This window comes from Chelonia mydas, chromosome 5, assembly GCF_015237465.2.
Source record: "Chelonia mydas isolate rCheMyd1 chromosome 5, rCheMyd1.pri.v2, whole genome shotgun sequence".
Taxonomy (NCBI): domain Eukaryota; kingdom Metazoa; phylum Chordata; order Testudines; family Cheloniidae; genus Chelonia; species Chelonia mydas.
Window position 1 is genome coordinate 60866756 of NC_051245.2, and position 26197 is coordinate 60892952.

The 26197-nt window shown below is 40.1% G+C and overlaps 1 protein-coding gene across 1 annotated transcript; it reads left to right on the plus strand.

Moving 5' to 3' along the window:
* The first annotated feature begins 1703 nt into the window (after positions 1-1703).
* LOC119566674 (2'-5'-oligoadenylate synthase 3-like) lies at positions 1704-24504 on the plus strand. Its single transcript, XM_043547508.1, has 9 exons — positions 1704-2291; positions 2582-2741; positions 3807-3993; positions 7121-7311; positions 8678-8838; positions 12628-12752; positions 15014-15203; positions 19997-20206; positions 22773-24504. Exons 1-9 carry the CDS (start codon positions 2284-2286, stop codon positions 22927-22929), a joined length of 1389 nt encoding a protein of 462 aa, XP_043403443.1. The 5' UTR covers positions 1704-2283; the 3' UTR covers positions 22930-24504.
* Positions 24505-26197: the final 1693 nt, after the last annotated feature.

The following is a 26197-nucleotide window of genomic DNA, read 5'->3' on the forward strand; positions in this document are numbered from 1 at the left end:
CCACGAAATGTGTGGTCACTTTTCATTAAAGCAGGACATTTTTCAGGGAACCCTTTGATATTTTGCTTGCATCTTGTTCATCAATGAGATGTTTCTACTTAATATTTAATTAATTAATTAACTGTTTCTTTGTCAAAAACACATGGAGAACCATTCTGGAAACCGCATACTATCTGGCTTCTATTGGCCTGAGTAGCTGCTGTTTCTCTGGGCAGGCCAATTGCCTAGAGCGAAGAGACTTTTTGTTGTTGCCTTTTACCTCATTCAGTAAGGACCATGACAAGGTTTGAGGACTTAGCTAATAGGAATGAATTACTCTTGACAATCTTTTTATCTTATAGTAATGGAAATTGCCTTAAGAATATGGACAAGGGAGATTCTGAAGGACATTGTGCCAGTCCTTGCAAGAACCCTTGTCTAGCTAGTTGTGTGGAGAGCTACTATGAGATCACTAGAAAAAGCCAGCCAGAAATGAAGGATTGGGCTGAGGGCCATGGAACTACTGTTGGCTGCTGTCCTTACTCTGTTGGAGCTCAGAAGACGGAGAGAGAGAGGTGCATATAGACAGTCCTGGTGTATTTAGGGTACTTCAGCTGAGAACTGTATAGGGAACCAGGAGACCTTCTGTTTGACTGGTCACTGGTCATGAGCAGTTGGAAGCTAGTGAAGGAGAATATTTATTTGTTAAAGTGAGCCACCATGTATGGGGGAAGAGAGAGAACACAGATTTATACTGCGTCATGCTCATCAGAGTGGGCTATGCTCAGTGTGTGGTACTCAACATAGAAGCACCCAGCAACCCCACAACAAAGAGATCCCATTCTTCCTTTTCTGGAGTGAAAACCAAGCTACCGGAGGCTTCTTGGGTAGGCAAGCAAGCCATGCCAGCAGCCACAGCCAGCCAAATAGCAGCTGTTTCTGGTTATCTGACATTTCATGTAGCTCAGAGAGCTTTTTTGTTTCCTTTCTGCTTTTTTCCCCTTATTATCTTGATCTGATTTTTGTAGGCCATGGATGTGCACAGCCTATGACCCAGGACTGACATATAGTAGCTAGTAGAGATGGACTTTCCCCATATTGGGTGGCATCACACAACGCTATAATATAAACTTGTGCTTTGGTGACAGGGATGTCAACAGAAAAAAATTTACTGACAAGTAACTAGTTTACTTACTGACTGAATAATTATTTTGTTTACTCTCACCGATGTGGGTAGGTAGAATACTGCCCTCCCTCACAGATAAATATAATGTCAAAACAGCACTTGTCCCAAACCAGCAAGTAAGAGAAGGGCTCTTAATTTCTTAAAATAGTGTGTATAGTTCTTGGTCTTTTCTCTCAAGTTCACTCTGGGGATATACTCTGACCCCATGTGGGTTTTTAAAGTCTGCTTTTTTTAAAGTATGAATATGTGACAAAAACAGCAATGACAATATGTTAAAAGAAGACTCATTATGTATAGTAAAATACCATTGTATGGGAGATAACACACTAATGTCTGTCTGACTCTCCCTGTGAAATACACAGCAAGTAGTAGGACTTTGACACAAGTCATCCTGTCAAAACTGCCAATTACTTGTTACACTATATATAACCTGTGCAACTCTCTGTTGCTGGATATTATTGGACATTCAAACTGGTTTTATGTACAGAAGAAATGTTGGTGAGAACACCAGTGTTATCTGGTATACTTTCCAGAAAATGCCAAAGAATCTATGTTCCAGAGACCAGGCAAAAGAGATCTAGTTTAACATCTAACATAATAAATGAACCTTGAACAGTGCAAGACTTATAATGCTCCACTGTCAGCATAGGCTGAGAGTCTAAGAACAGAAGCTGAGACCACAGCTTGTCAGTTTCTGGTTCAGGTTTAAGTGTTTCCAGAATCATGTTAACCTGCATAGAAAGCATGGGTACTTTTATTTTCAAATCATGCATGTCTCTTCATGCTTTTGAAAAACTCTCGTCACACACGGAATCATTAATAAGATGGTCTCATTTTGGTGACAAGCAAACTACAAGTCCCACAATGCTCTGCAGCTGGGGAGTAGTGCAGAAATGCTTTCAGCCTTCACGTGGAGGTAACTGGGAAACGAAGAAATAAACACACTTGCCATGAAGTGCAAGTATCTGTTTTTGCAAAAGTAAAAGGAATCTTCTTTGACAGGGGCCTGTACCAGGAAAGTTCTTTCAGTGTGATAAACTCCTTTTTGAATGGGTATGCATGAAAAAGAAAATTAATGGAAAGAAACCAGGGCTTCTGTACAGCTTATTCTTCAGAAAATGTTTAGGTAGGTAATTCAGGAGTGTTCTCCTCTTTTTTTTTTTTTTTTTTTTCCTTTGTACAATAGAAGCTATTATTAATATATCACTAACTTTATAAGCATTTTATTAGACTAAAGTTTGAATGACTAAACAAGTTTTGAAACCATTTTGGTAAATACTGCAAATATCAGTGCAATATACTTTGAATCACTATCCTAACCACAGCTCTGTTCAGAGGTTTATACTGTTTTTCAAATGTATAAAATAATTCTGTGCCCCCCCCGGAGTAAAGTCTTTTTTATTTCTTTTTGTAAAGGGTGGGGTCTCTAAAATCCTACAACTGTGAGCAATGTGGGAATGATTTTGTCAGTCGCACTGCCTTGAGGTATCATTTCCGAGCAAAACATCTTGGAAAAGTTCACTGTGAAAAATGTGGTAGGGAAGTTTTGAGAAAAACACTTCAGGACCATGAAGCGGTAAGGCTGTTTGAGAGCTCTGATTCTGTCTTTCTCACAACATAGATTTTATTGGTTCCCAGTCTCTGCTCTTCCTTTTGTATTTCAGTATGTATTTACTTTTCTTTCAATAGAGACATTTACACTGGAACAGAAAGGACATCTTGTCATTGAAAAATGGCTTATATATACATAGTAAATATATATATCTGATCGTCTGACTGCAGTATGGGTGGAAATCCTGCCCTAGCATGTGGATAGATAAAATAACCCAATAGATTTTATTATCTCTAATTTCTGTGCTCAGTGCGTTTCAAGTATGGTCTGTCTGTAGGTGTTTCACACCCAATGTAAAAGCAACAGCCATTTAGTTTGTTACAGTGCCACCCCTGCCAAGGAAACCTTGATTAGTTTTATATAAAACTATAAAGAAAATCAAAGGAACCTCCGTGGATTGACTGAAGTCCTGTCCAGCTCAGACATAGCATGGAAGAGTACGAGCTCTGGTGCTTATGGAAGCTCCCACTGCAAACACTAAAGTACGGATTTTATCAGAAGACATTTCTTAGAAAATAATTCCTTTAGGTGGTTTTCTCTTAATCTCATGAATACTTTTCCTTATTTGGACTGTCAAGTTCCTATAAGTGGAAGGAAATGTGGCACTGTGCTGTGGTCCAATTGACTACTGCTTGCCGCCATGGAGGTGACTTTATTTCACTGCTGCTATATTTACAAGTCACCAATGAAAAGTCCACATCCCCTGCAGATACCACATAGTTACCACTGTTCTTTCCTATTCTAAGTATAGTGTCTCAAATAATTCCTATATACATTTTATTTTAAATCATGGCAAGCTTCAAGGTGGATGTCTAAAAGTGGAATTATTGGAGCTGTTGCTATTTTTTTTATTATATATGCTTTATGAATATGGCCCACCGTCTTTCCCCATATAGTGTGCTTAAAAATGTTGAAGTTTGTCTTGAAATGAGCTCCTGGAGGTACTTCCAATTCACTGTATTAGCCAGCCTCTTTTTTCCATATCCAACTTACTCCTATGTATGATGTGCCCCATCTTCCCTTTAACAGGCCAACCATGAAAGGATGACTGCTGAAAAACAAGGGTGTTTCTGGGACATGCCTCCAAAGAGGGAAGCAAAATTTGTGGCCATGGAAATGGCTACCTCCTGCAGGATGTGCCCAAGGCAGTTTGGAACAATCCACAGCAGAGAACACCATGAGAAACAAGATCATCACTTCACAGCCAGCAAAAGAGGTACCGCTGCTGCTCGGAACAGACGGGAAGTTCTGCTAGAGTGCACTGGCCATTAGGGAGGGAGCATCAAGGGCTAAATACCATCAGTGTCAAATGCTTTCACTGGTGAGATCACTCCCAAGATGGTTAATTTTCCTTGACCATTTGACTCTTATCCAGCAAAACTCTTCCTGAAAGAGCACCGAGTCGTGTGGGGTGCTGATTGTTCTCAATGCCCACTGTAGTTGATAGGAGTTGAGGTTATGTAGCACCATGCAGGATGGGACACTCACACTGGTAACTCTAGTTACTGGTAACCAACTAGTAACGACTAGCGTGTCTGGTGAGGACTTGTGGTGGTGGTGGTTACAATGAATCTCCTCATTTTGCAGTTATGAAATATAATACCTCCTTGCTTTGAGACTGTCTACAGGGCTGGCATTAACATTTTTGGTATAAATAAATAGATATGGCACAATGTTCCGCTAGTAAATGAATCTACATCAGAAGCTACAGAACAAAAAGCGTATTGAAAATAGACATCATCATTAGTTTGTGTTCACTGTCACGACCTTGTCTTACCCAACCCTCCCTTAGCCATCAGGCTTGTTATTTTAAATGTTGGAGAGGGATATGGATAAGAAATAGCTTGTACTATTGTCCTCATCCACATTTTGTACTTCTCTGGCAATGAAGTTCCCTTGGAATTCTCTTAGTGCTTGATCAGTCTGTAGACATTCTTCACGCACGTGGAAAGTGTGTGGGTTTTTTTTTTTTTTTTAATTAGAGGCCTTTAGGAAAGGCACCCTGCCGCCAAACACATTTTTTGGCATACAAGCTGCAGTTCTATTAAATAAATAACAACCACACAGTAACCAAACATAAAAGTGGAATGTGTAATTCTTACAGTAACGGGCCAGCTGCCACAGAAACAAGCTGCTGTTTGATCCAATCAGTGTTTGCTGACCCAAAGGTTATAAAATCATTGCCTCAAGCCATCTGAAAACCATCTGGCCCACTAAGATGTGGGTGATAGACATGACCATAAAACCAAAACCTCGAGTCCCATAAAGAAGATTGGAGCAGCCCCTAGGCTGAACTCCCAGCAGTCTCCTCCAGTAGATATGACTATCTTTATGGCTGTCCCTTGTTACAACCATTTAGTCTTGGAGAGGACTATTTCTCGCTCCAAACGCTCTCAGCCAAAACTGGCCTGACTTTTCCTACCTGTAAAAACTATGCTACCATCAGATGCCACTAGCAGCTGCTTGCTTGGCATCCCACCAAGCCAACCACTCACAAATACCTCTCCTGTCATAATCGAATGCCCAGGATAAAAATGCCATAACTGATGTCCAACAAATGCCCTTTGTGGGTGAAACAGTCGTGGGCAAGCACATGATACACCAGTGCTCAAAGCCTTTCTCATTTCTCAATCTACGTTTTCGCGAGCCTGTTTACCACAACAGCCAAGGAAACTCCTTTCCATGTCTGGGCTATGTCATTTTGTAACCAGCACCATAAGGCTCAGGAAGGCACAACTGCTCTGCACACAAGACCTAACAATCTAGCTGATCTTTGTAAATAGTTTAGGGTGACTTTAACCGAACTATTAGCCTTCCTAATCTGTTCCCTTCGTTGATCAACCTTCACGGCTGGGAAGTGAGACACTCTAGTCTCTACTGATTACCGTGCCCAGGTGTGTAATATATTATTTGGTTCCTCTGTTTTCTCCTATGCCAGTGGAATCCCGAGACTCTCTGTGGTGGAACAAATTGTTTAAAGCAAGGCTTTCCAATGCCTGAATCTGCTAAGGCTGAGAAACAAAACATTGTCCAGGTCGTGTGCCATGCACAATAGGTCACATCCATGTCTTTCCATTCTAACAAGATACTAAATAGTTCAAAGGAAAATGACAATCACCTGGGCATGGCCTTATCAGAATGCTGAAAGCCCCATCAAATCAAAAGCATTAGAGTGAACCAGCAATAAATAAAAAGCTGCCTTCATACCACAGGCAGGGGGCATGTGATTAAAAGATGGTTACTTTACTGAGCAATTCTGCAAGTCAATGAGATTGTTATTCAAACCCTTCCATGTACAGGCCAAATGATGAATCAGTCCAGACTTTCTTGGCACCACCACCAGTTATGAAATCTTCAAATTGTTAAAGGGCCCCGTCAGAAGTCCTGTCACTAGAACAGATCTCACTTCACCAGCTTTCTTTTCCCTTACAAATTCTGGAAGAGTAGGTAACTTCAAATTATCTGACAGAATCCTTTACCCATGATGAGGCATTCTAAAGCCCCTTTTTAAAATCCCCACCACAGAATTCCACCTACCTTCTGATCGTGCAACCCTGCAATAACACCAGTAGGGAAAGCAAATTATCATGAGTATGGGACCCTTTGTCCTTAGAGAATCCTGTTTTAGGGCCTCCTGGTGGTTGGCCAACCTTCCCATTTTTCTTGCCCTTGCTAGGACTGTGTCCTTCCAATAAGAACTTCTCCCACATGCCCTCACTGCACTTGGAGAATTTGTGCAAGAATCTCCATAGCTGTTTTCAGCAGGTGCCTCTCCAAGAGGGCCAATAAAACTCTTTGCCTCTCCCAATGTGTTCCTAGTCTCCTGGTACTGGGAGGCCACTGTCTGTAATCTGCTAGGGAATAGGCCAGAAGGAGATCATATAAACCCACAGCTGGATGTAGTGGGTGTGGAAGAAGATTTTAACTGTGGTATTTGGGGTAAACTTGAGAAGGGGAAGCGGATAATCTGGGAATGAGGAATTTGTGATAGTTAAGATGAGAGAGAGAGAGAGAAAAGGTGTGTGCTCGGGTTTTAGCAGTGAAGATAAAAAGGAAGAGGCAGATTTAGAGACAGTGTAGTGGAAAAATGTCAGGTTTTGAGGTATTATACTAATGATTTTTTACTTTACACCACATCACTTGTGGGTCCTTGGGCATTGAGTACTAGCTATCTGCCACAGCTGATTAAAAGAAAGCAAGGAATTTATAGCATTATTATTATATTACAATCATATCTGTTCTGGAGATGAATTTTACTCAGTTCGAAATGACCACGAAATGAGAGCTTCTAAAGTCCTTTTCAAGCAAATTAGTGATCAGACTTTAATTTACTTTCTCTGCAGCTCAAATGGCCACTGGATTGTCACCTGGTAATATCTTGGATTATAAAAATCCAACAGAACTAAAGAGATTTGTAGAAGAAAAGCTTCGACCCATTCCAGGCCCTGCAAGCATTGCCTGTGCAACAGAAATAGAGGCAGTTATTAATTTGCTCAAGGAATGCTTTCCATTACCAGTAGCTCGGCTCATCAAGGTAAACATGATTTCCTCTTTTTATTGCGGTTCAACAAAATAGCATTTCCTTCAATTGGCAAGGTGTTGCAATCCGTAGGTATCTGTACCACAAGCTCCTCTTGTGTCCCAAGAGCCCAGAAGGAGTGATCTCATAAACAGTGAATTTCCTTTTGGTTTAGATTCAAGTTTGACCCTTAGCATTATTTGGATCCACCATATTTTCTGAGGATTTAATCCTTTTAAAAGACTAGCATTTAGTTTCTTGCATCTAAATATGAGTTGAGCCTATGGTAATAATCTTTCCTCTACCTGTAATTGCTCTTTTAGACCAATTATACTAATTTTGTAAATCTGGATTTACACAATTTTTTAAGGCAAATTACTGGCTCATTTAGTTCTCTAGAGGTCCTAAAGTGACATCCCTAGAGACTGAATATTCTCACAGGACTGATGTAGTACAGTATCAACTTTCCCGTAACACCCTGTCATTGTACATCAACTTTATTCTGAAGGAACCATTTTTAGGGGTGAGACGGCAATTCAACTTCCATACCCATTCCATATGAAGCCTGTCTACTAAGAAATTAGTGGTGCATTTCTGTTGCAGACAACTGTCTGCTAAGAACTGGTCTGAGATTTCTAACTGATTATAAACACCCCTACCTGTAGTGTGGCCATTGCATTATTGTAAGAATGCTCTCAGTACCAAATACATGAGGATGTACTCATTAGCATGAGTAGGGGTTGCCTAGTTGGGCCCTATGCTCTTACTACAGTGATTGTATCAAGCAGAGCTCTAGATGTGTATTGATAGGTATGCTCTAGTTTAAAATGTACTTAACAAAATAAAGAGAATGCGTTTGGCACCCAACGTTGGGATGCTACTTTTATTAGGTTAGAATCTGTTAGTTACTAATAAGTACTTCTGCATTAGAAAATAAACTCTTTTGACACCAAATTTCAAAAAGGCTCTCACTGCCTTTCTCCTCTGCCTCCCCCCCCAAACCACCTCAACATGGTTGACTACAATTTGAATACTGGCATAAACTGGGTTAAACCATATTCAACACCCAGTGAAGAAAACTTGATTTGCCCTTGTGATTTGGGTGTTGAACCCAATTCCATTCCTATAATATATACCACCAATGATACTGTGAATCCTGTTACTAATATAGGGCCTGATCCAAAGTCCATTTGAAAGACCCAGGGTCAGGCCCACCTTGTGTCTCACCTTAGTATCATGTAAACTATAAATTACTTGCAAGTAGGTAGACAAGACAGTCTAAGACATTACAGAAGGCCTGCTTTACCAACATTGCAAAAATGTCCTGTTTACAGAAAAAAATCAAGTGCTAATCATCTTTCTGGCCTATCTTACATAACAGGGAGGCTCATATATAAAAGGAACTGATACACAAGGTTGGTCTGATGTTGATATAGTGCTATTTAGTGAAGCCTTTGAAAATCTAGAAGACTGCAAAAAGAAACTGCCAGAAGTTATAAATGATCTTGGAAAAAGACTGAAGAAATCTTCATGGGCCAGCAGGTTTGGATCATGATGGTTGTGTGTATTTTCTATGTTTAGTTAGTATTAGAGCTTTTACTTGCTCCAGATGTTACTCAGGCATCTCAAGATGTGATCCCCCCCCCCAGACTGCCGACTTCAGAGCACAGCAAAATCAGAAAATAAAATGGATAAAATCAAACTAGAAAACTAGACACAAAATGGTGTGTGTACCAATACAGACATTGATAAAATTGCCATTAGAGATTTATAAGGTAGATCACACCGTCTTGTCAAGCCTTAATGATTCATCATTTTCTCCCACATTGCACCTTCACCCTCTAGTTTCTGTAGCATGAATGAAAGCAACTGAATGGGACTCCATACAGACCATTCATCTATAATGTGAAGTACTGTGCTCCTCCCTCACTTCAGTGAGCTTGTCTAGAGACTAAACATGCTCTATCCACAGTGCAAACAAATATTAGGTATCTCACTGCTTTGGCTAACCATGACACATAGTGATCCATGGTGTGTGTGTGGGGGGGGGATACATGGAGACAGCAAATCTGGTTTCAGGGGACTCTTGTGTCTGCTGCGCAGGAACAGGGTGTATTGTATACTCCTTGGCTGTGGGATTTTGAGGTTGTGGAAAGAGATTCGGCGATATTGCCAGTGATTAATTGTTTTAGTATGAAAGCCAAAGAGTGTCCCCTAAATATTTTTTCTCTAGTGGAGATCCCATCCAACCCAAAATGCACATGGGTTTTGTTTCCCATAAGAAGCCTCATAAAACACATTTGGGATCCTGTTTTAGATCGACCTGTTTTTATATTTAATCTTAATCCAACCTAGTGTCACTCCAGAAACTGCATCTAAATACTCCCTCTAGGGAGGAGGCACTGAGATTGTGGTGGGACAAGTTAGAGGGGGGAACTGAGGTCTATGAGTTAGGGAGGACTGGGTGACGGGATGAGCAATAAAATATAGAGGTGTTTAGCTCTGGGTCAGTGGTTTGAATCCGTCCCAAACAGAAGGGACATGAAGTTGTTAACATGGCTATCTGGCAACCTATGTGAAATATGTTTTGTGGTCCTGTCCAGATTCCAGTGGAGAGGTGCTCACATCTCAAGAATGACCATGACAATAGAGAGTTATTGGCAGTCTTGAATGAGAGGCCAAGGCTTGAATTGCCATGGAAACAGGCCATTTTGCTAAAAGAGGCAGCCCCTCGAATTCTGAGCTGAGGCACACTGCTGAGCAAAGTGTGGAAGCTTGCACCGCTACTGCCCGTGTTGTACCTGTTCAGTGAACGAAGGGATGTCTGGTGTCCCTGGGGTCTGTAATCTGGTATCTTTCATACTCCACGTTTTAGAGACCATCCACGATGTCAATGTGGGCAGCCACAAAGCATGACCCATGCTGTTGAGGACGGCAAAATGGCTCAACTTCCTGGAGGTCTTTGAGCCTTGAGCATCGTTGATAAGAAAGCTGTGGCTGGCTTGGCCAGACTGCGTACGCCCAATGATAGTTCCATACTGCATGAGCGTACACACTCATAATGCATTTATATAAATAAACCCATGGCCTATGCCTTTTAAGTGGAAATTAATTTTAAAAACTAGAGAGGATATTAAGACACATTTTGTAGGCTCTTAAAAATATCTCCAGTTTGCATCGCTAGGTGTGGTGAAATGTGTATTTTGTGTGTGTGTATCTCTTACTGTGAGTGGCAGTGTTTGTTCAGTATCATTCATTTTCATAGCCCTTCAGTTGTCCTTTCTAGCTGTGAATAAGTCTACACTGGGAGTGCTTTGCTATACCAGTATACTGCACTTGCAAAATGTTCCTAGTGTGGATGCAGCTTATAGTGGCAATACCGCACTTTTGCCAACAGCATATTCCGGCCTTCCCCAGATGAAGTAAGCTATCTGAGCAACAGCTTTTGCCGGCACAGCTATGACGGTCAGGGATCACACCTCTTCGCACCCCTGACTGGCGTAGCTATGTGCACAGAAGTTTGTACCATAGACTTGGCTTAGGTTTCATTAGACTCACAGAAAAATTTCTGCCTGTTGGTCCCACTTGAACAAAGTTGTAACTGGACAGAAGCATTTCAGCTTTATCAAAACAAAATGTTTTGGATGACCTGAAATTCAATTTTTTTATTTCACTTTATTTGGAATTTTGATTCATAGGAAATGTCAATGTTTGTTTTATTTATTTAATTAATTGATGTTCCATTCTGTAATGGCAAACATCTTGAAATCACAAAACTTCCCTAAAATGAAGAATCCAATTCCTGGACAGCTCTACTTATATATATATATTACTTTATATGTTCAAACCACAGCTCCCACTGACTTCAGCTATATCTGGGAGTGCTCAGCACTCTGCAAATCAAACGTCGGGGCCTCAAGTCAAGCACTCAAAAAAGGAGGAATAGACAATTTGTGATCACCTGTGAAAAGCTGATTAAGTGACTTGCCTAGCAATACATAAGGACTCTGGGGCAGAGACAGGGATAGAATGCAGTTCTCCAGGGCAGAATTCGCTTTACCCACGGGACCCTCTTCTCACGTTCTGTAGTCCCCTGACTCATTCACTACACACCATCCAGCTTCTGTAACAAATGGACAGGGATCCTTCACTACACAACTCTGATCCATCCCCAGCACAGGTCCATTTTGTGCGTGGATTGATGCAGAGATCTTGTGGAAAATTAGTATATGATAATGTAATTAAAGATTGTATCATACTGCATACTCTCAGGGGGAGCACAGGCAACCTTAATTCTGACATTTCTGAACTTTGCACTGCTTGACTTTGTAATTGAATGATGATCTTTTATCATAGTTGTTGTGTATAATTACTTAGTATTTTTCTTCAGTTTTCTTTTTTAAAACTTTTTAATGTGGCATCTTATTGACATCAGCAGGGTTGGAACATTTAGCTCAACTACACAGACCTCTGCCACATTAACTAACAGAGTAACTGGTGGCAGTAATAGGTTAATAGCCTCTGTGTGGAGTAGTATGAGAGGGGGCTGAGACACACATACTTTGCCAGTGGGTTTCACAGATATTTGCTGACTGCAGAGGAGTGGTGAGACTCAGGAAACTTGGGTTCCATTGTTCTCAAATAGACACCAGGGAGGGGGGGGTTCATTCTCTAATAATCACAGACTGTCTGTTCTTCCCCAAAACTGGACCTATGAAGGTACGTGTGGTGATCTCTAGGTTTTTTGTATGTAGCTGTCTGTAGGGTTCCACTGTTGAAGTTGATCATGGTGTCCAGGAAGTGGAGACTGATTTAGGAGTGTTCCAGAGGGAGTTTAATGGACAGGTGGTGTAGTCTGTCTGTCTTGGCATTTCCTCTTATTTTTACCACCCAGCAGCAAAAAGGAAGAATATGACAAAGCCACTTACACTGCCAGCTAGTTTGAGAAATTGACCTTCATTTCCTATTAACGTGAGGTTTTGCATCTTATACATGTCAGTATATGTATTGCTATGAGATATTTATAAATTACTAGCTTTATAAAAGAAATACGAAGGACCAGACTGGCCACTGGTATAAACAAGCATAAGTTTTCTGACTTAAGTGGTGTTTAATTCATTTACACTGGTGGTTAATTTGGCCCTGAGACTTCTACGTGTGGCCTTTTGCAAATAGCATACAGACTGATATTTATTTTTATTTCTGAGGGAGGAGACTTTCCAGCCACCTTCCTCCATCCCTACTACACAGTAGAAAGGATTTAAACCTTTGAACCCTTCCTTCCCCCAGTATTACTGTTCAGTAATATTTTTTAACTAATGCTTGTTTTAGGATAATGATGGAGAAAAGGACCCAGTTATCCTTACGGTTTCATTTCAAGTGCTATAAGAATCACCATGGTCACTCATTTGATATCATGCCTTGCTATGACATGCTGGGGCCTGCACCATCAACAGGTAGGGGATGAATGTTTTCCTTTGGGGAGAAACTTTCTTTATCAGGGAATGATCACTCATGACCATTTATACCCATCATATAGCTCTATAAATTGCATAATGTTCCAGCTCTGCCTTGTGACATCCAGGCTATAGATCTATTTTAGTGTTGACAGTTATAGTAGTCTCCGTAGACTATACTGTGAGAGAATTTGGGGGGAAACGGCACTTTTGCCTCACTACTTGCTAATGATTGTGATGCTTTTAAACTCCAGGCACCTTCCCATACATACATACACAAACACACTCTCTCTCTCTCTATGCAGGAACCATCAAACACCTATAAACTAGGTATTCAGATGCAATGTCTAATTTGTGCAATTCTTACTGTACTGAGTTAATAGATTCCATTCCATAATGTATTTCTAGATATACTTCATATCTCTTCTTAACAACTTTAGATGTACGAGAATCATTGGATCTTCATTTGGCATAAAGGGCTTGATTTTCAGAAATGACATAGCCATTGCGGGTATGTCTACACTGCCGTTGGGAGCTGTGAGCTAGCTTACTACTAATAGGAATGAAGCTACAACAGCACAAACTTGCCATGCAGCATCCCGGGTGGGCTTGTGATCTGGTCCCGTTTTTCTGCTGCCTGTGTGCTATGGCTTCTCTGCTATTTTTAATGAGCTAGTTTGAACAAAGGTAAGGAGGGTTTGCCTACACATGCTGCAATCACACCTCCAACTGCAGTGTGCACATACCCTGTGTGTGCAATATCTGCAGTTGCACGCATAAATCAGGTACATATATAGGTCACTGATTCAGAGCGATCTGGATCGTTTGGTAAACTGTGTGCAGTACAAACAACAACGTGTTTTCATATGACCAAATGTAAATGTATACATCTGGTAACAAAGAATATAGGCCATACTTACAGAATGAGGGACTATCCCTGGAAGCAGTGACTCTGAAAAAGATTTGGGGGTGGGGGCGAATAATTGGCTGAACAGTTTGATGCTGTTGCCAAAAGAGTTAACGCTATCCTGGAATGCATAAACAGGGGAGTCTTGCATAGGAATAGAGAAGTTATTTTACCACTACATTTAGCACTGGTGTGATGGCCGCTGGAATACTGCTTCCAGTTCTGGTGCCTACTATTCAAGAAGGATGTTGATAAATTGGAGACAGTTCAGAGAAGAGCCAAGAGAATGATTAAAGGATTGGAAAGCATGCCTTATAGTGACAGACTCAGAGCTCAACTTATTTAGCTTAATAAAGGGTCAGTTAAGGGGTGACTTAATTACAGTCTGTAAGTATCTACATGGGGAACAAATATTTAATAAAGGGCTCTTCAGTCTAGCAGAGAAAGGTGTAACACAGTCCAATGGCTGGAAGTTGAAGCTAGACAAATTCAGACTGGATATAAGGTGTAAATTTTAACAACCAGAGTAATTAAGCATGGGAACAATTTACCAAAGGTAGTGGTGGAATTTCTATCACTGCCAATTTCTGAATCAAGATTGGATGTTTTTCTAAGAGAGATGCACTAGGAATTATTTTGGGAAGTTCTGTGGCCTGCGTTGTACAGGAAGTCAGATTAGAAGATCACAATGTTCCCTTCTGGCCTGGGAATCTTTGAATCTATGAAAAACATGCAAATAGATAATTAGTCACAACTAACTGTTGACATGGTTGATGTTCATGCAGTCTGAATAACTGTATGCACATCGTGCAAATTTTTTTGTACATTCAATAATGTATATTTTTAAAAAATTGGTCCCAATTTTTAACTTTAAAAATCATTATTATAATTTGCCTTTTTCCACACAGATTGTGGAACAAACTAAAATAAGGATGCCCAAATCAGGAACTTTCCTAATAGGGGAGCATTATTTTAATCGTGTGTGTATGCATATGCAGAATGTATAACCGCTATCAACCAGAAAATATCTATATCTATATATCAATCTATATGGGGAGAGGGGGAGGAAAAAACCCACACAACCCACTACCAGTTTTTTGGATAATCTCTTGCATAGGAGATTAAATCTGTTTGTTAAACAAAATATTCTCCTAGTAACATTACTGGATCTTGCATGTTTTTGTGTGCCACCAAACCTGGAATGAATTTAGTCTGGACATGAAGTGGGCTTGTTAATGTTATAGACTTGTGCGATATTTAACAGGATTTTATAGCTGTTATGAAACCTCACTATTTAAAACAAAAAAGTAAAATATTAAGGAATGCAGTCTTAGCCTTTTCTTGGTGTTAACAGGTTTAAAACAGAGCTTTTACCACAAGATCTATCTCTGTAATGACACTGATGAAATCCAGCTGTACTCAATGTGCTTGCTGCAGTACCAGGTTGAGTTTATTAAGGCATCTACCATGGCGGTGAAGGACCTGATTCGTTTGGTTAAGCACTGGTTCAGGACTTCATTTGCTAAACCAACAGCACAAAATAAGTATGTAACTAACACTTGAGCCTCTTTTCCTTTTAACATCCTTATGTTTTTGAAGACTGAACAGTGAGTACTGTATAATGGATTTTACATAATGTGTGTATTATGCTTCTCCGCTACATCTTACTAGCTGTTTTATAACTGAACTAGAATGTGATCCAATTAGACAGTGCCCTCGAGCAAGAAGATGGAGAGGCGCACAGCTGTGCTAGTGCGATTAATATATTGGCATGGCATTCTCTTTTTCCAATTAAAGTGACTCACTGTTGATTGGCATAAAGGACCCTCCTCCTTTACGGCTGACAAGACAGCTTCTGCAAATGCATGACTTGGTGGACTTTTCAAACCTTTCCAAACCAAATAGAGTAGAAATCTGGCACACACTGTTTAAAAGGTGTGTAGCAAATCAGCTGAGTAAGCAGAGCCTTTTACAATAAGTAACTTCTGCTTATTTATGAATTCTGAATTACTGTTCTCAACAATTAACCTAGTCTGTAGGTGGAAATACATTCTGGAGTCTAAAGTGAAGGAAGAATGGTTTTGTAGATAACACACTTGATCGGAACTCAGGAGATCTCTGTTCCATCTTCAGTTCTGCTTTAGTGTTCCTGTGTGACCTTGGGCAAGTCAGTTAATCTTTCTGTGCTTCAGTTCCTGTCTATGAAATAGGGCTATAATAATAATACTTCCTTAGATCACAGCGATCTTGTGAGGATAAATTCATTAATGTTTGTGACACACCAGATATTACTGCAGTGGAAGCCATAAAAGGAACAAAGTGTGTCTGTTGCGCTCTGTCCGCTGTGACCTTCATGTGGTTCTCTGTCTTCTCTGTTTAGATTATCACTGCTGTCTCATCTGTTCAGGAAGGACAAGCACTAATGGCCATTTAAACTATTTAAGAAACTACTTTTGTGACTCACTATATAATAAACACTATCTGGATAGAAATCCTATCTGTAGCATGTGATTTCTAGAATACCATAAGTTTTTCTTGCTCTACCCCCTTTCAGAGCAGTTAGATGTAGGCATATGTGCCTCTCTGTATCACTTTTTTAAAAAGTAACAGCAACATGGTCTACTAACTGCTTCTGTCTTCCTCTTCTGAGCTGTGTGATCCCCTCTTACTATATATCCCCCGGCTTCTGACTCATTCAGATGAACTGAAAAATCTGTGCAACCATAATTTCTTCCAACAAAATGCCCAAGGCAGGTATACCATGAAGGGTTACACCAAACATATTTGTTTGACAGCTAGAAAGTCTCTGATGTGCAGTGACCTAGACAAACTTGGGCACAGGACTAAATATTTTTTATCAAATTCAGCGTAAATTTATTTTCTAAGCAACTAATCCAAATTTAGCAGGTAACTAGCAGATAACTGCTATTAATATTGATCCTCACAGACACATGTTTGACTGGTAAAATAAGAAGCTCTTGTACTTAAAAAAACCAAACCAAAACAAAAGTTTTCAGAGTGAACCTGAATCTAGAAATGGGCTTGATATGCAAAGTTTGGATCTGGATTCAAACTGTCCTAACATGTGGGTGGTTTGGATCTGGGTTTTGGTGTCTGGCTATCTAAATCTGAAGCAAAACTACTGCGGGACTTTAAAAAGTTGGTCACTTTACATTTTCTTTTGTTCACTTCTGCCTTTGCAATTACAAACTGTGGCTGACAGATTTTTCATATTCCATTTCTGACATGAACACAATCATCCTCACTTCTTGGGATGATTGTTCACTCTAATCCTGAACTCCAAATTTGCTGACTCATCACTGATTTCAGCTCTTTCCTCTTTAGCTGTTTTCAGATGGGAGATTCACGTCAGGATTTGCACTGGAAAAACAGCACCAGCAGCCAACATTTTGCCAAGGGGGGAGGAGGGCTCCAATGGCCCTACAGCCAGCCTGCTTTTTGCATAAAAAATAGCCAGCGCTGCCCACAGTGGTAGCGTGACTTGGCGTGATTGGTGCATTTCCCTATTAGCCTCCTCTGGCAGGGCTCTGATGAAAGTCCCCTGTGGAAACTAAAGCTTCCTTCTCCAAGGGAACGAAATATGCTTTACCTCTCTGCTCGTTGTAGTAGTCCTCACGGGTGAGGGAAGGGCATTTAGCATCTTCCTGCAGTACTGGAGGTGCATCTGGTCTCAAGTGGTGCTGAGGGTAAGTTTTGTATGCTGAGTAAAGCTGATGTGTAAGTGAAAGATTCTGTGCATCTTGCTGTGTGGCTGAGGAAGTGACAGTGGTATTAAAAAAAATCATGAATTACAGTGGTGCTGTTTGCTTTACCTCCCTGCACTAGCTGAGGGATAGAGTAGATGAGCTACTAGATTATAGAAATGGCAAAGACCTATGTTTCAAGACTGGCCAATGAAAGAATGACCCCTCCTTGACATTGAGAGGAAAAGATTGTTTTGCTAGTGACTGATTCTTCATTGCACCAAACCACTCCTGCTTCTTGGGCTGATTGCAATTCCCCTCATGTCTGCAAGAGTTAGAAGCTCTTTTCATTTATCATAGATATTCAGCCAGTGTTGGGAATACATTTCACCTAATATGTTTGCTGCAATAAATGTCACACTTTTATTGAGATGGGTCAGTTTAAGAGCAATATATACAGAATAATATCTTGATTGCTGTGTGTACTCTGATTCAGATGTGCCATCTAATATTTTCTCTTGTGATGAATGTGAAAAAAAATCCTGTATGAAAGGCCAGAATTCACCAAGACCAACATCCATTCTTTTGGGAAATTATTCCTTTCAATAGGAAGCATACAGTGCTTTGCTCTTTTAGTACTTCATCTGAAGCCCATACAAGCCGGTGGGGACTCTGTCCATTGATTTCATGGGGTTTTGGGTTAAGCCCACAAGATATGTCCACACTGCAATATAAGCCCAGGGTTATTAGAACTCGAGTTAGTAGACCCTAGAAATGTTTACCTTGGGCTAGAGCGTCTACACTCATTTGTAATCTCAGGTTAGGAATTGTTGAAAACTGGGTCCCAAACTGAGTCCAACCACCCATATCCCAGACTCCCTAACACCTTCCCAGAATGTGGCTGCCCTAGCCCTTTGTTTCTGATGCAGTGAGGGAAAACTTGACTGTTCAGAGGACAAAGAAAATCAGTCCATGGGATTGTGGAATACTTTTGGTGGACTTCCAGAGTATGAGTCCAGTGGAGCTGTGTCTACACTGCAAAAGCAATAGGGCTTGAACCTTGAGTCCTGGGTGGACTCAGACTCAGGGGTCCTGGAATCCTGGGTCCAAATCCTGGGTTGGGATGATTTGCATGTAGGCAGAAGTGGAGTTAAGCTTGAGCCTGAATTTGAACCCTGGACTTAAATTGCAGGGTAGATATACCCTTAAATTATACCAAGACTTCTTGGGTATGTCTACATTGCAATAAAACACCTTCAGCAGGGCTAAGGCTGTGGGGCTGATTAGTGTCAATGTTTGGGATCAGGCTGATGCCTGGGCTCTTGTACCCTCCCCCCTTGTGGGGTCCCAGAGTCTGGGAGCCAGCCTGAGCTTGAATGTCTGCACTACAACTGTATAGCCTCATAGCCAGAGCCTTGTGAGCCTGAGTCAGCTGACTTGGGACAGTTGCAGGTGGTTTATTGAAGTGTAGATGTTCCATCGGAGTCTAATTTTTGTACCAGTGAAGTCAAATGGGAGTTTTGCCCTCCACTTCAATAGGAGCAGAATCGAGGCCTTAAACTGAAGCCATCTGACTTTTGGTGGTGTATGGTCTCTCTCTTTTCTTCTCCTCACCCAATGCTACAATGTAATCAGAATAAATTCTTTACAATGTAAAGAATAAATGGACACAACATTCAAAAACCAGTAGGAGAACGCTTCAACCTCTCTGACCACTCAGTAACAGATTTAAAGGTGGCAATTTTGCAACAGAAAAGCTTCAAAAACAGACTCCAACGAGAAACTGCTGAGCTCGAATTAATATTCAAACTAGATACCATTAACTTGGGTTTGAATGGAGACTGGGAGTGGCTGGGTCATTACACATATTGAATCTATTTCCCCATATTAAGTATCCTCACACCTTCTTGTCAACTGTCTAAATGGGCCATCTTGATTATCACTACAAAAGTTTTTTTTTCTCTTGCTGATAATAGCTCAACTTAATTAATTAGCCTCTTACAGTTGGTATGGCTACTTCCACCTTTTCATGTTCTCTCTCTCTGTGTGTGTGTGTGTGTGTGTGTGTGTGTATATCTTCTTACTCTATGTTCCATTCTATGCATCCGATGAAGTGGGCTGTAGCCCACGAAAGCTTATGCTCAAATAAAACTGTTAGTCTCTAAGGTGCCACAAGTACTCCTGTTCTTTTTAATGTAATCAGAGGCATTTCTGATGGTCGTAAATGGTTCCAATTCTTTCTTTACCATATTGTTTTAGCTATTAGGCCATGGAGCTAGTGATTTGGCTTGTGACTTCTGGCATCCATGGCTCAGCTCGCACAGCAGAATGTATGGCATATTTTTGATGCATTCTGTACCTGATCTGGACACACTTGTAATTTAATCACACAGCTGCTCTCTCCTTTTTACTGATCAATTTTCTTTATTATGCAGAATAAAATAAACTTTTCAGTGCCCCCGTTGAGGGGCCTGACTGGGGACAACAGCATAATGATTGCAATGGATAACAAACAACATGAAAGTGCAAAGCTAACTTTTGTTGCTTGTTAGTGTTTGTTTTTACTTGCATTTTGTTTGTAAGAGTTTCCTGTGTAGACTTTGATGTGCTAAGCCTGTGTTCTATGAATTTAGGTTTCGCAGGCTTCCTTCTTCCTATGCTGTAGAGCTCATCACAATCTCCATCTGGCAGCTGGCAGGGAAGCCAGTCTTTTTCAGTCTGGTTCAGGGAATGAGAGCTATCCTGAAGCTTCTGGTTAGATACCCAGAAATGTGCATTGTTTGGCACAAACACTACAGCCCAAACTCTACAATTTTCAAAAAGGTGATCCAGAAGCAAACCAGGTAACTATATGACAAAATATCTCCTGTCATCTTAATGTAAATATACCCACCAGACAGGCATAGCTGCAGCAGCTGAATTCTGCTTCTGTCCTCAATAGTTCATGGGGAAAAGGAGTCCCCTTAACTCATGGGAGGCAATGCAACTTTCCATTAAGAGATTACTAACATGCTTTAAAGAGACACACAATGTCTCCATAGTTTGTATCAAAACCTATTTACAGAGGGGCACTCCCTTTTCTATTTTAGCTAGAGAATGTACACAGAAAGTGAAATTTACCCCAGTACATATCACCTGCACAAGCAGCTAAACATTAAAGGGAAAATCTTCTGTAACTAGTTGATGGGCAGATGCATGTGAGGGAAGAAAAATGCTTCCATCTGCCCCAGAGGCTATGTGGCATGAGGTCCTCCGCTGCTCCAATTGTCAGGAGAAGGGTCCCTTCTGGAAGACCTCCAAAGACATATAAATAGGCTTGAAATGATTCTGTTTTTTATCAGTAAATGTTAGTAAATGTCAATTTCGCTGTAGGCACATAAACTGACAAAAAATTCTACTAATGATAAAAAATTACAGATAGACAAAGAACATGCTGCTTGAGAACTTATTAGAGTTTGATTTAAGAATATTTACTTTGCATGTTTTGACATCTGAAGTTGACAATTTGTGTTTTAACAGTTAAACTGTCATTAAATAATTATCTGAACTCCTCCCCATAATTTCATCAAACTATGAAATTTAAATTAATGATAATCTGTAGAAATGCTTAAATAAACATACACTGTCAAAATTATAAACAGAATTGAATTCTGCCAGGCCTATATATAAGACAGGGCATTACTGTGCTATCTAGAAAACATGTTCCAAATTATGGAATTTACGAATGCTATTGTCAATTTCTGGCAAGCTAGAAGAGATCCACAGTCCTGCCACACTGAAGCTGCTTTTTGTATTTACTTTTACTTACTGTGTGTGAAGTACCTAGCACAATAGGGTCCTGGTCCATGACTGGGGTCCTAGGTGCTACCATAACACAAACGAATAATAACTTTTTAAAAAAATCCTAGGAAATTCCATGCAAAAAATGTATTAAGAGAACATGGAGATTCCATGATTAAATAAGTAAGTCAGGAAATGACGCAGTTTAAGATTTCATTGTTCTGTGATTGTACAGCTCCAGGGCATCCTGCTTAGGGCTTCTAAGTGCTCAGGCAACAAATAACAATTATGTGCTGCTTGCATGTATGTTAATTTAATACATGTATTTAATGCATGTATGTCAATTTAATACATGTTATAGAGTACATTTTTATACAGCCTTAGATATATGTTGTGTAGCATCTTACTGTAGTTTTAACTTTTATACTTGCACTAACAGTACATCCATATGATACCATCTCTCTGAATTGACTGGATAAACTTTTTTTATATGTTGAGTTCTCTTCTCTGGAAGGTATGTATTTTAATAGTTTTGTTAGCATCCGTATGAATGTTCCTTTCAACCAATATTACAGTCTTCCAGAGGTGCAGTTCTAAGCATTAAGCAGTCAACTATGCTGCAAACAAAGGCAGTCTATAAATATGGCAGCAAATTTTCCACCATTACTCTCTATTATATATGTTATGTGTAGTATTGCTCGTAGGTACAGTTACTAAGTATTTTTCATATAAATGACTTGCATGGGCTCTGCTTGATTGGAATACAAGATGCCACATGGGTCTAACGCTGTAGAAAAGTTGTATGGTGATATCTTGTATCATTTTTACAATGTGATCATGTAATTAATGAGACTGTATTGTCATGTATATACACAAGAGGCAGAATTAAGGATGCTCATTCAAATGTAACTTGGCATTTTCTGTCTTTTTGTATTCTGTGCAATCTTATTACTTCTTTAATATAAGGAGAATAATTGTTTTAAACTGTAATATAAAGTTCAGGTGAATAATCCTGCATCAATAGTTCTACTGTTTGACATATTTAAAACTTTAAAGAAATAATCATGGAATAAGAGTACCTAGGGGGTTACATACATTTCCCCATGAGTCTGTCCCTTTAAATTAGTAAGTAACATGACCAGAGAAAACAGATAATGCTATATGATTCTAAAAGCAGAAGGGATTGAAGAGTGAAAAGGTCAAACTCCTCCCAGCTTTTAGCCTTGTGTCCTGTGTATTATCAAGTTCCCCCCTTTCTTTGCTTTCTTATGTCGCAAAGATAATCAGCACATCTGTTGGGGGGGCTTAATTTATTACTTCAGAGAAGGAGGAGTAAGAGAGAAGTGGTACAAGGTGTTAAGGACAATATTACAGTAGTGATAGACTATATAAAGCAAAACGTAATGTCTGTCTACTTTCAAGCACTATATATGTCTTCAGTTATCTTGACTTTCTGACATTTTTGAAACATCAGCTTTTTTCATCTTATCACAAAGTGCTGCTTTCCAATGCTATTGGACTAGCTTTTGGTTGGTTACCCACTAACATCAGAGCTACAGTTTGGGTCTTAGTAAATTGCTAGATCTCACCTCTTGGTATTGATCATATTGATTCTTATTTTTCTCTCAGGCCATTTGTTTTGGATCCTGCAAACCCAACATTTAATGTGTGTGAGAACAGCAACGCTTGGGATGAAGTGGCTCATGTGGCAAGATGGAGCCTCCTTAAGCCTCTTTTTAATGGTGTGCAAGCAAAGGAGCCCTGGCTTTTTACAAATGGCTGGTAAAAAACCAACCAGGCTAACGCTTTCTCTGAAGTCCTGTCAAATAGGTTTGCCAAGGCATATGAGACAAGTCTGCCAATAGGAATATTCCACTATAAAGAAATGTAAATAAAAAACAGTGGAGTGTGTGTTGTTTTCTCTCTAATCTACTTAACAGTTCTTTGTCATTACTTCTGAATGAACCAGACACAATCCACTCGAGTCACAGGATTAAATCGTCTGCTACATTTTTATCCCTGTGTGAGGGACAAAGCTGAAAGATTTGCTTCCTTATATTTGTAAAGAGTTCAAGCACCAGACCAAAGAGGGCAACATTTCATAGCTCCTACAACTTCCTTCCTTCACAGCTCACTAGGGAAGCACTGGAATTCCATAAAACTTTTGAGCATTGTTTACTTAAAAAAGGCCCATATAAAGAACTCACTTCTTACACGGTAAGATGACTATAACTCCACAACATCTGGCAAATCACTAGGTTGCAATAGATAAATGCTGGAAGGCTCTACACTAGGCTGTCTCACAATACATCGTTTATTTCCAGAAATTATGGCTGATATATCTTCTGAGTATAAGATGAAGGGGAGGTCGGAAAGATAATGAAGAGTGGAGATAATTTATGTATCCAGACTCTACCCATTGTATGGTCTACAGAGGCCCTAACCATTTTAGTCTGTAATGACAGACTTTTATATACAGTTGCAACATAAGTAATTGGGGCTACACCACAAAGACCCCCACCTGAAGGGGAGTTGGAAAGACTGCATTGTTTGCTGGAATGATGGTTTTGCAGTGGTGGCTACTAACAACAGGAGAAACAGCATGGAGTATGGGACCTGATCCTACAAGGTGCTTGAGCATCATCAGCACCTCCCAGGGGTCAAGCTAGTGGTGAGGAAGAAACACAACTGAAACAGAACAGGAGGGAAATAGAAGTGGGAAAGTAGTCAGCATCAAAAAAAATTTTTTTTTCTTGAGTAGCATGCTGTGTTAGTCTTAAGGTAGTTTATATGGTTAAATTACTTCACGCTAGCACAGCGGATCATCTGGGATCCAGGATTTGGTGTCTAGTAATTTTTAATTTGGCTTTACTTTGATTCATCTATGGGCAGATAACAGTTCACATAATTGAAAGAAAGGTATGAAAAATTAAATTGTGTTGAAAAAATGGTCAAATTATTAGTCCATTTTAAGTGGCCAGTAGGACTGTTTATTTCTTCATCCAAATAAACAAATATAAAAATCAAGTTATTCCAACACTTTACCATTTACAAGCAGTTGTTTAAATACTTTTTGATGCTGAAATTATACCTTGATAGATAGGGACCAAACAGGTAGATAAACAATTGTTATCAAATGCAAAATAGAGCATGTACTGTTTATTGATGCTGTATAAAATTTATTGTACTCCATGAATCATTATGTTTTGAAAACACATCCTGAATGAAAGCTATTTTTTCCAAAGTGGTCCAAGCAAACTATTAGACGTTAGTGCTTTGTTAATTACAATTGAATTTGTTCTGACAGTGTGAACACCACGGTGTCTCTTTCATGATGAGAAATTAAAAATTCATAGTGTTCCATTATCTTGTATTTGTTTTAATAACATAATTGGCAAGAGTTCACTGCCTGAGATGTTAAATTGCATTGGTATATGTTTCTCAACTTAATATAGCAAAGTGTTGCTTTAAGATGCATTTCTGCTTTCACCACAGCTGCTTTCACTTGAGGGTTCTCTCAGTGGGCAAAAAGTGAGAATTAAAAGCACCTTGCTGCTCCCTAGCACAGACTTCAATCCCAGCTGCTGCTACTTTTGAAGAAGCTGTTTTCTTTTCTATTCTCCTGTAGAAGCTCCTAGTACAATAATTAAGAGGGAGTGGTAGTGTTTCTTTTCTTACTAAACAACTTCTACCAGAAATTTTGGAAACCTGACATTTATTTTTTTTCATTTATTGTGTATGTTATGGTAGTTCCTAGGGGCAATCTGAAAATGGACCCCAACTGTATTCAACCCTGTACAAACAGACTAAAAGACAGTCACTACACAAAAAAGCTTGAAGACAATTGACATCTTGTCAAGATTCTTTTCTCTGCAGATAAGCTATGATTTGCTTTGCTATGCTTCTATCACCACTAGTAAGGTGAATGGTTTTCCAGCAGCAGTTCTATCATTCTTGTTGCACCATTCCTGGTTTCCTCTTTTGCTTCACAGGTGGCTACTTTCCTGGACCCTAACTTTACTTTGGATGGTAAAAGAATGAGGCAGTTTTGTTTCAAAGTATTCATTTCTCTACCTTGAAATACATGACATTTAAAAGTATTAATGGCCATATTTTCATAACAGTGGCCTGCCCTACTTACACAAGAAAAATGCTAATTTAAGTCAATTCAATTAATTGAAAAAGAACTCCCAGTCAGATGATTTTATTTGAGAAAGAACTATAGAATCAGGTTCTTGGTCAGGGCGGGGAAACTACCACACCACGCAGCTCGGTCCTGCTGTAGCTCTCCAGCTGGGCCCACACCATGTGGCTCCCGGAAGCCACAGCATAGCCCTGCTCTGGCTCCTACGTGCTCCAATGAGAGCTGTAGGGGCAGTGCCTGCGGATGGGGCAGCGTGCAGAACTGCCTGGCAGCACCTCTGTATAGAAGCCAGAGAACGGACATGCCACTGCTTCCGGGAACCACTTGAGGTAAGCGCCGCTCAGAGCCTGCACCCCCTGAACCTCTCCCAACGCCCCAGCCCTGATCCCCCTCCTGCTCTCCAAACCCCTCAATGCCAGCCCAGAGCACCCACCTGTACCCCAAGCCTCTCATACCCAGAGCCCAACCCCAATTTTGTGAGCATTCATGGCCTGCCATAAAATTTCTATTTCCCAATGTGGCCCTTGGTGGTTAAATGTTAGTTGCAGATCTCAAAAAAAACCCAAACCAAAACAAAACAAAAAACCACCCTTATTACAAGATAAGCTATGGGTATTTATAATATGCTAACACCTGATAATCAGTTATTCACACTTCATTTTACATAGTATAAGTAAGTCAATCCACTCTAATTTTAGTTGGCTTTTATTTGCTTGCATTTTTGCAATAATAAAAGTGTAAAATGTAAGACCCTGAACTCTAGCTCTACTGCAATCCCAGGGTGTGACTGCAGCACAGAGCGACGTATCTCGGCTAGCTTTAATCTAGCTAGTTCCGGTACCAGAGCATTGAAGCTGTGGCAGCGTGGGCTTCAGCACAGGCTGTACAAGCCCATCCAGAACCCTACTCA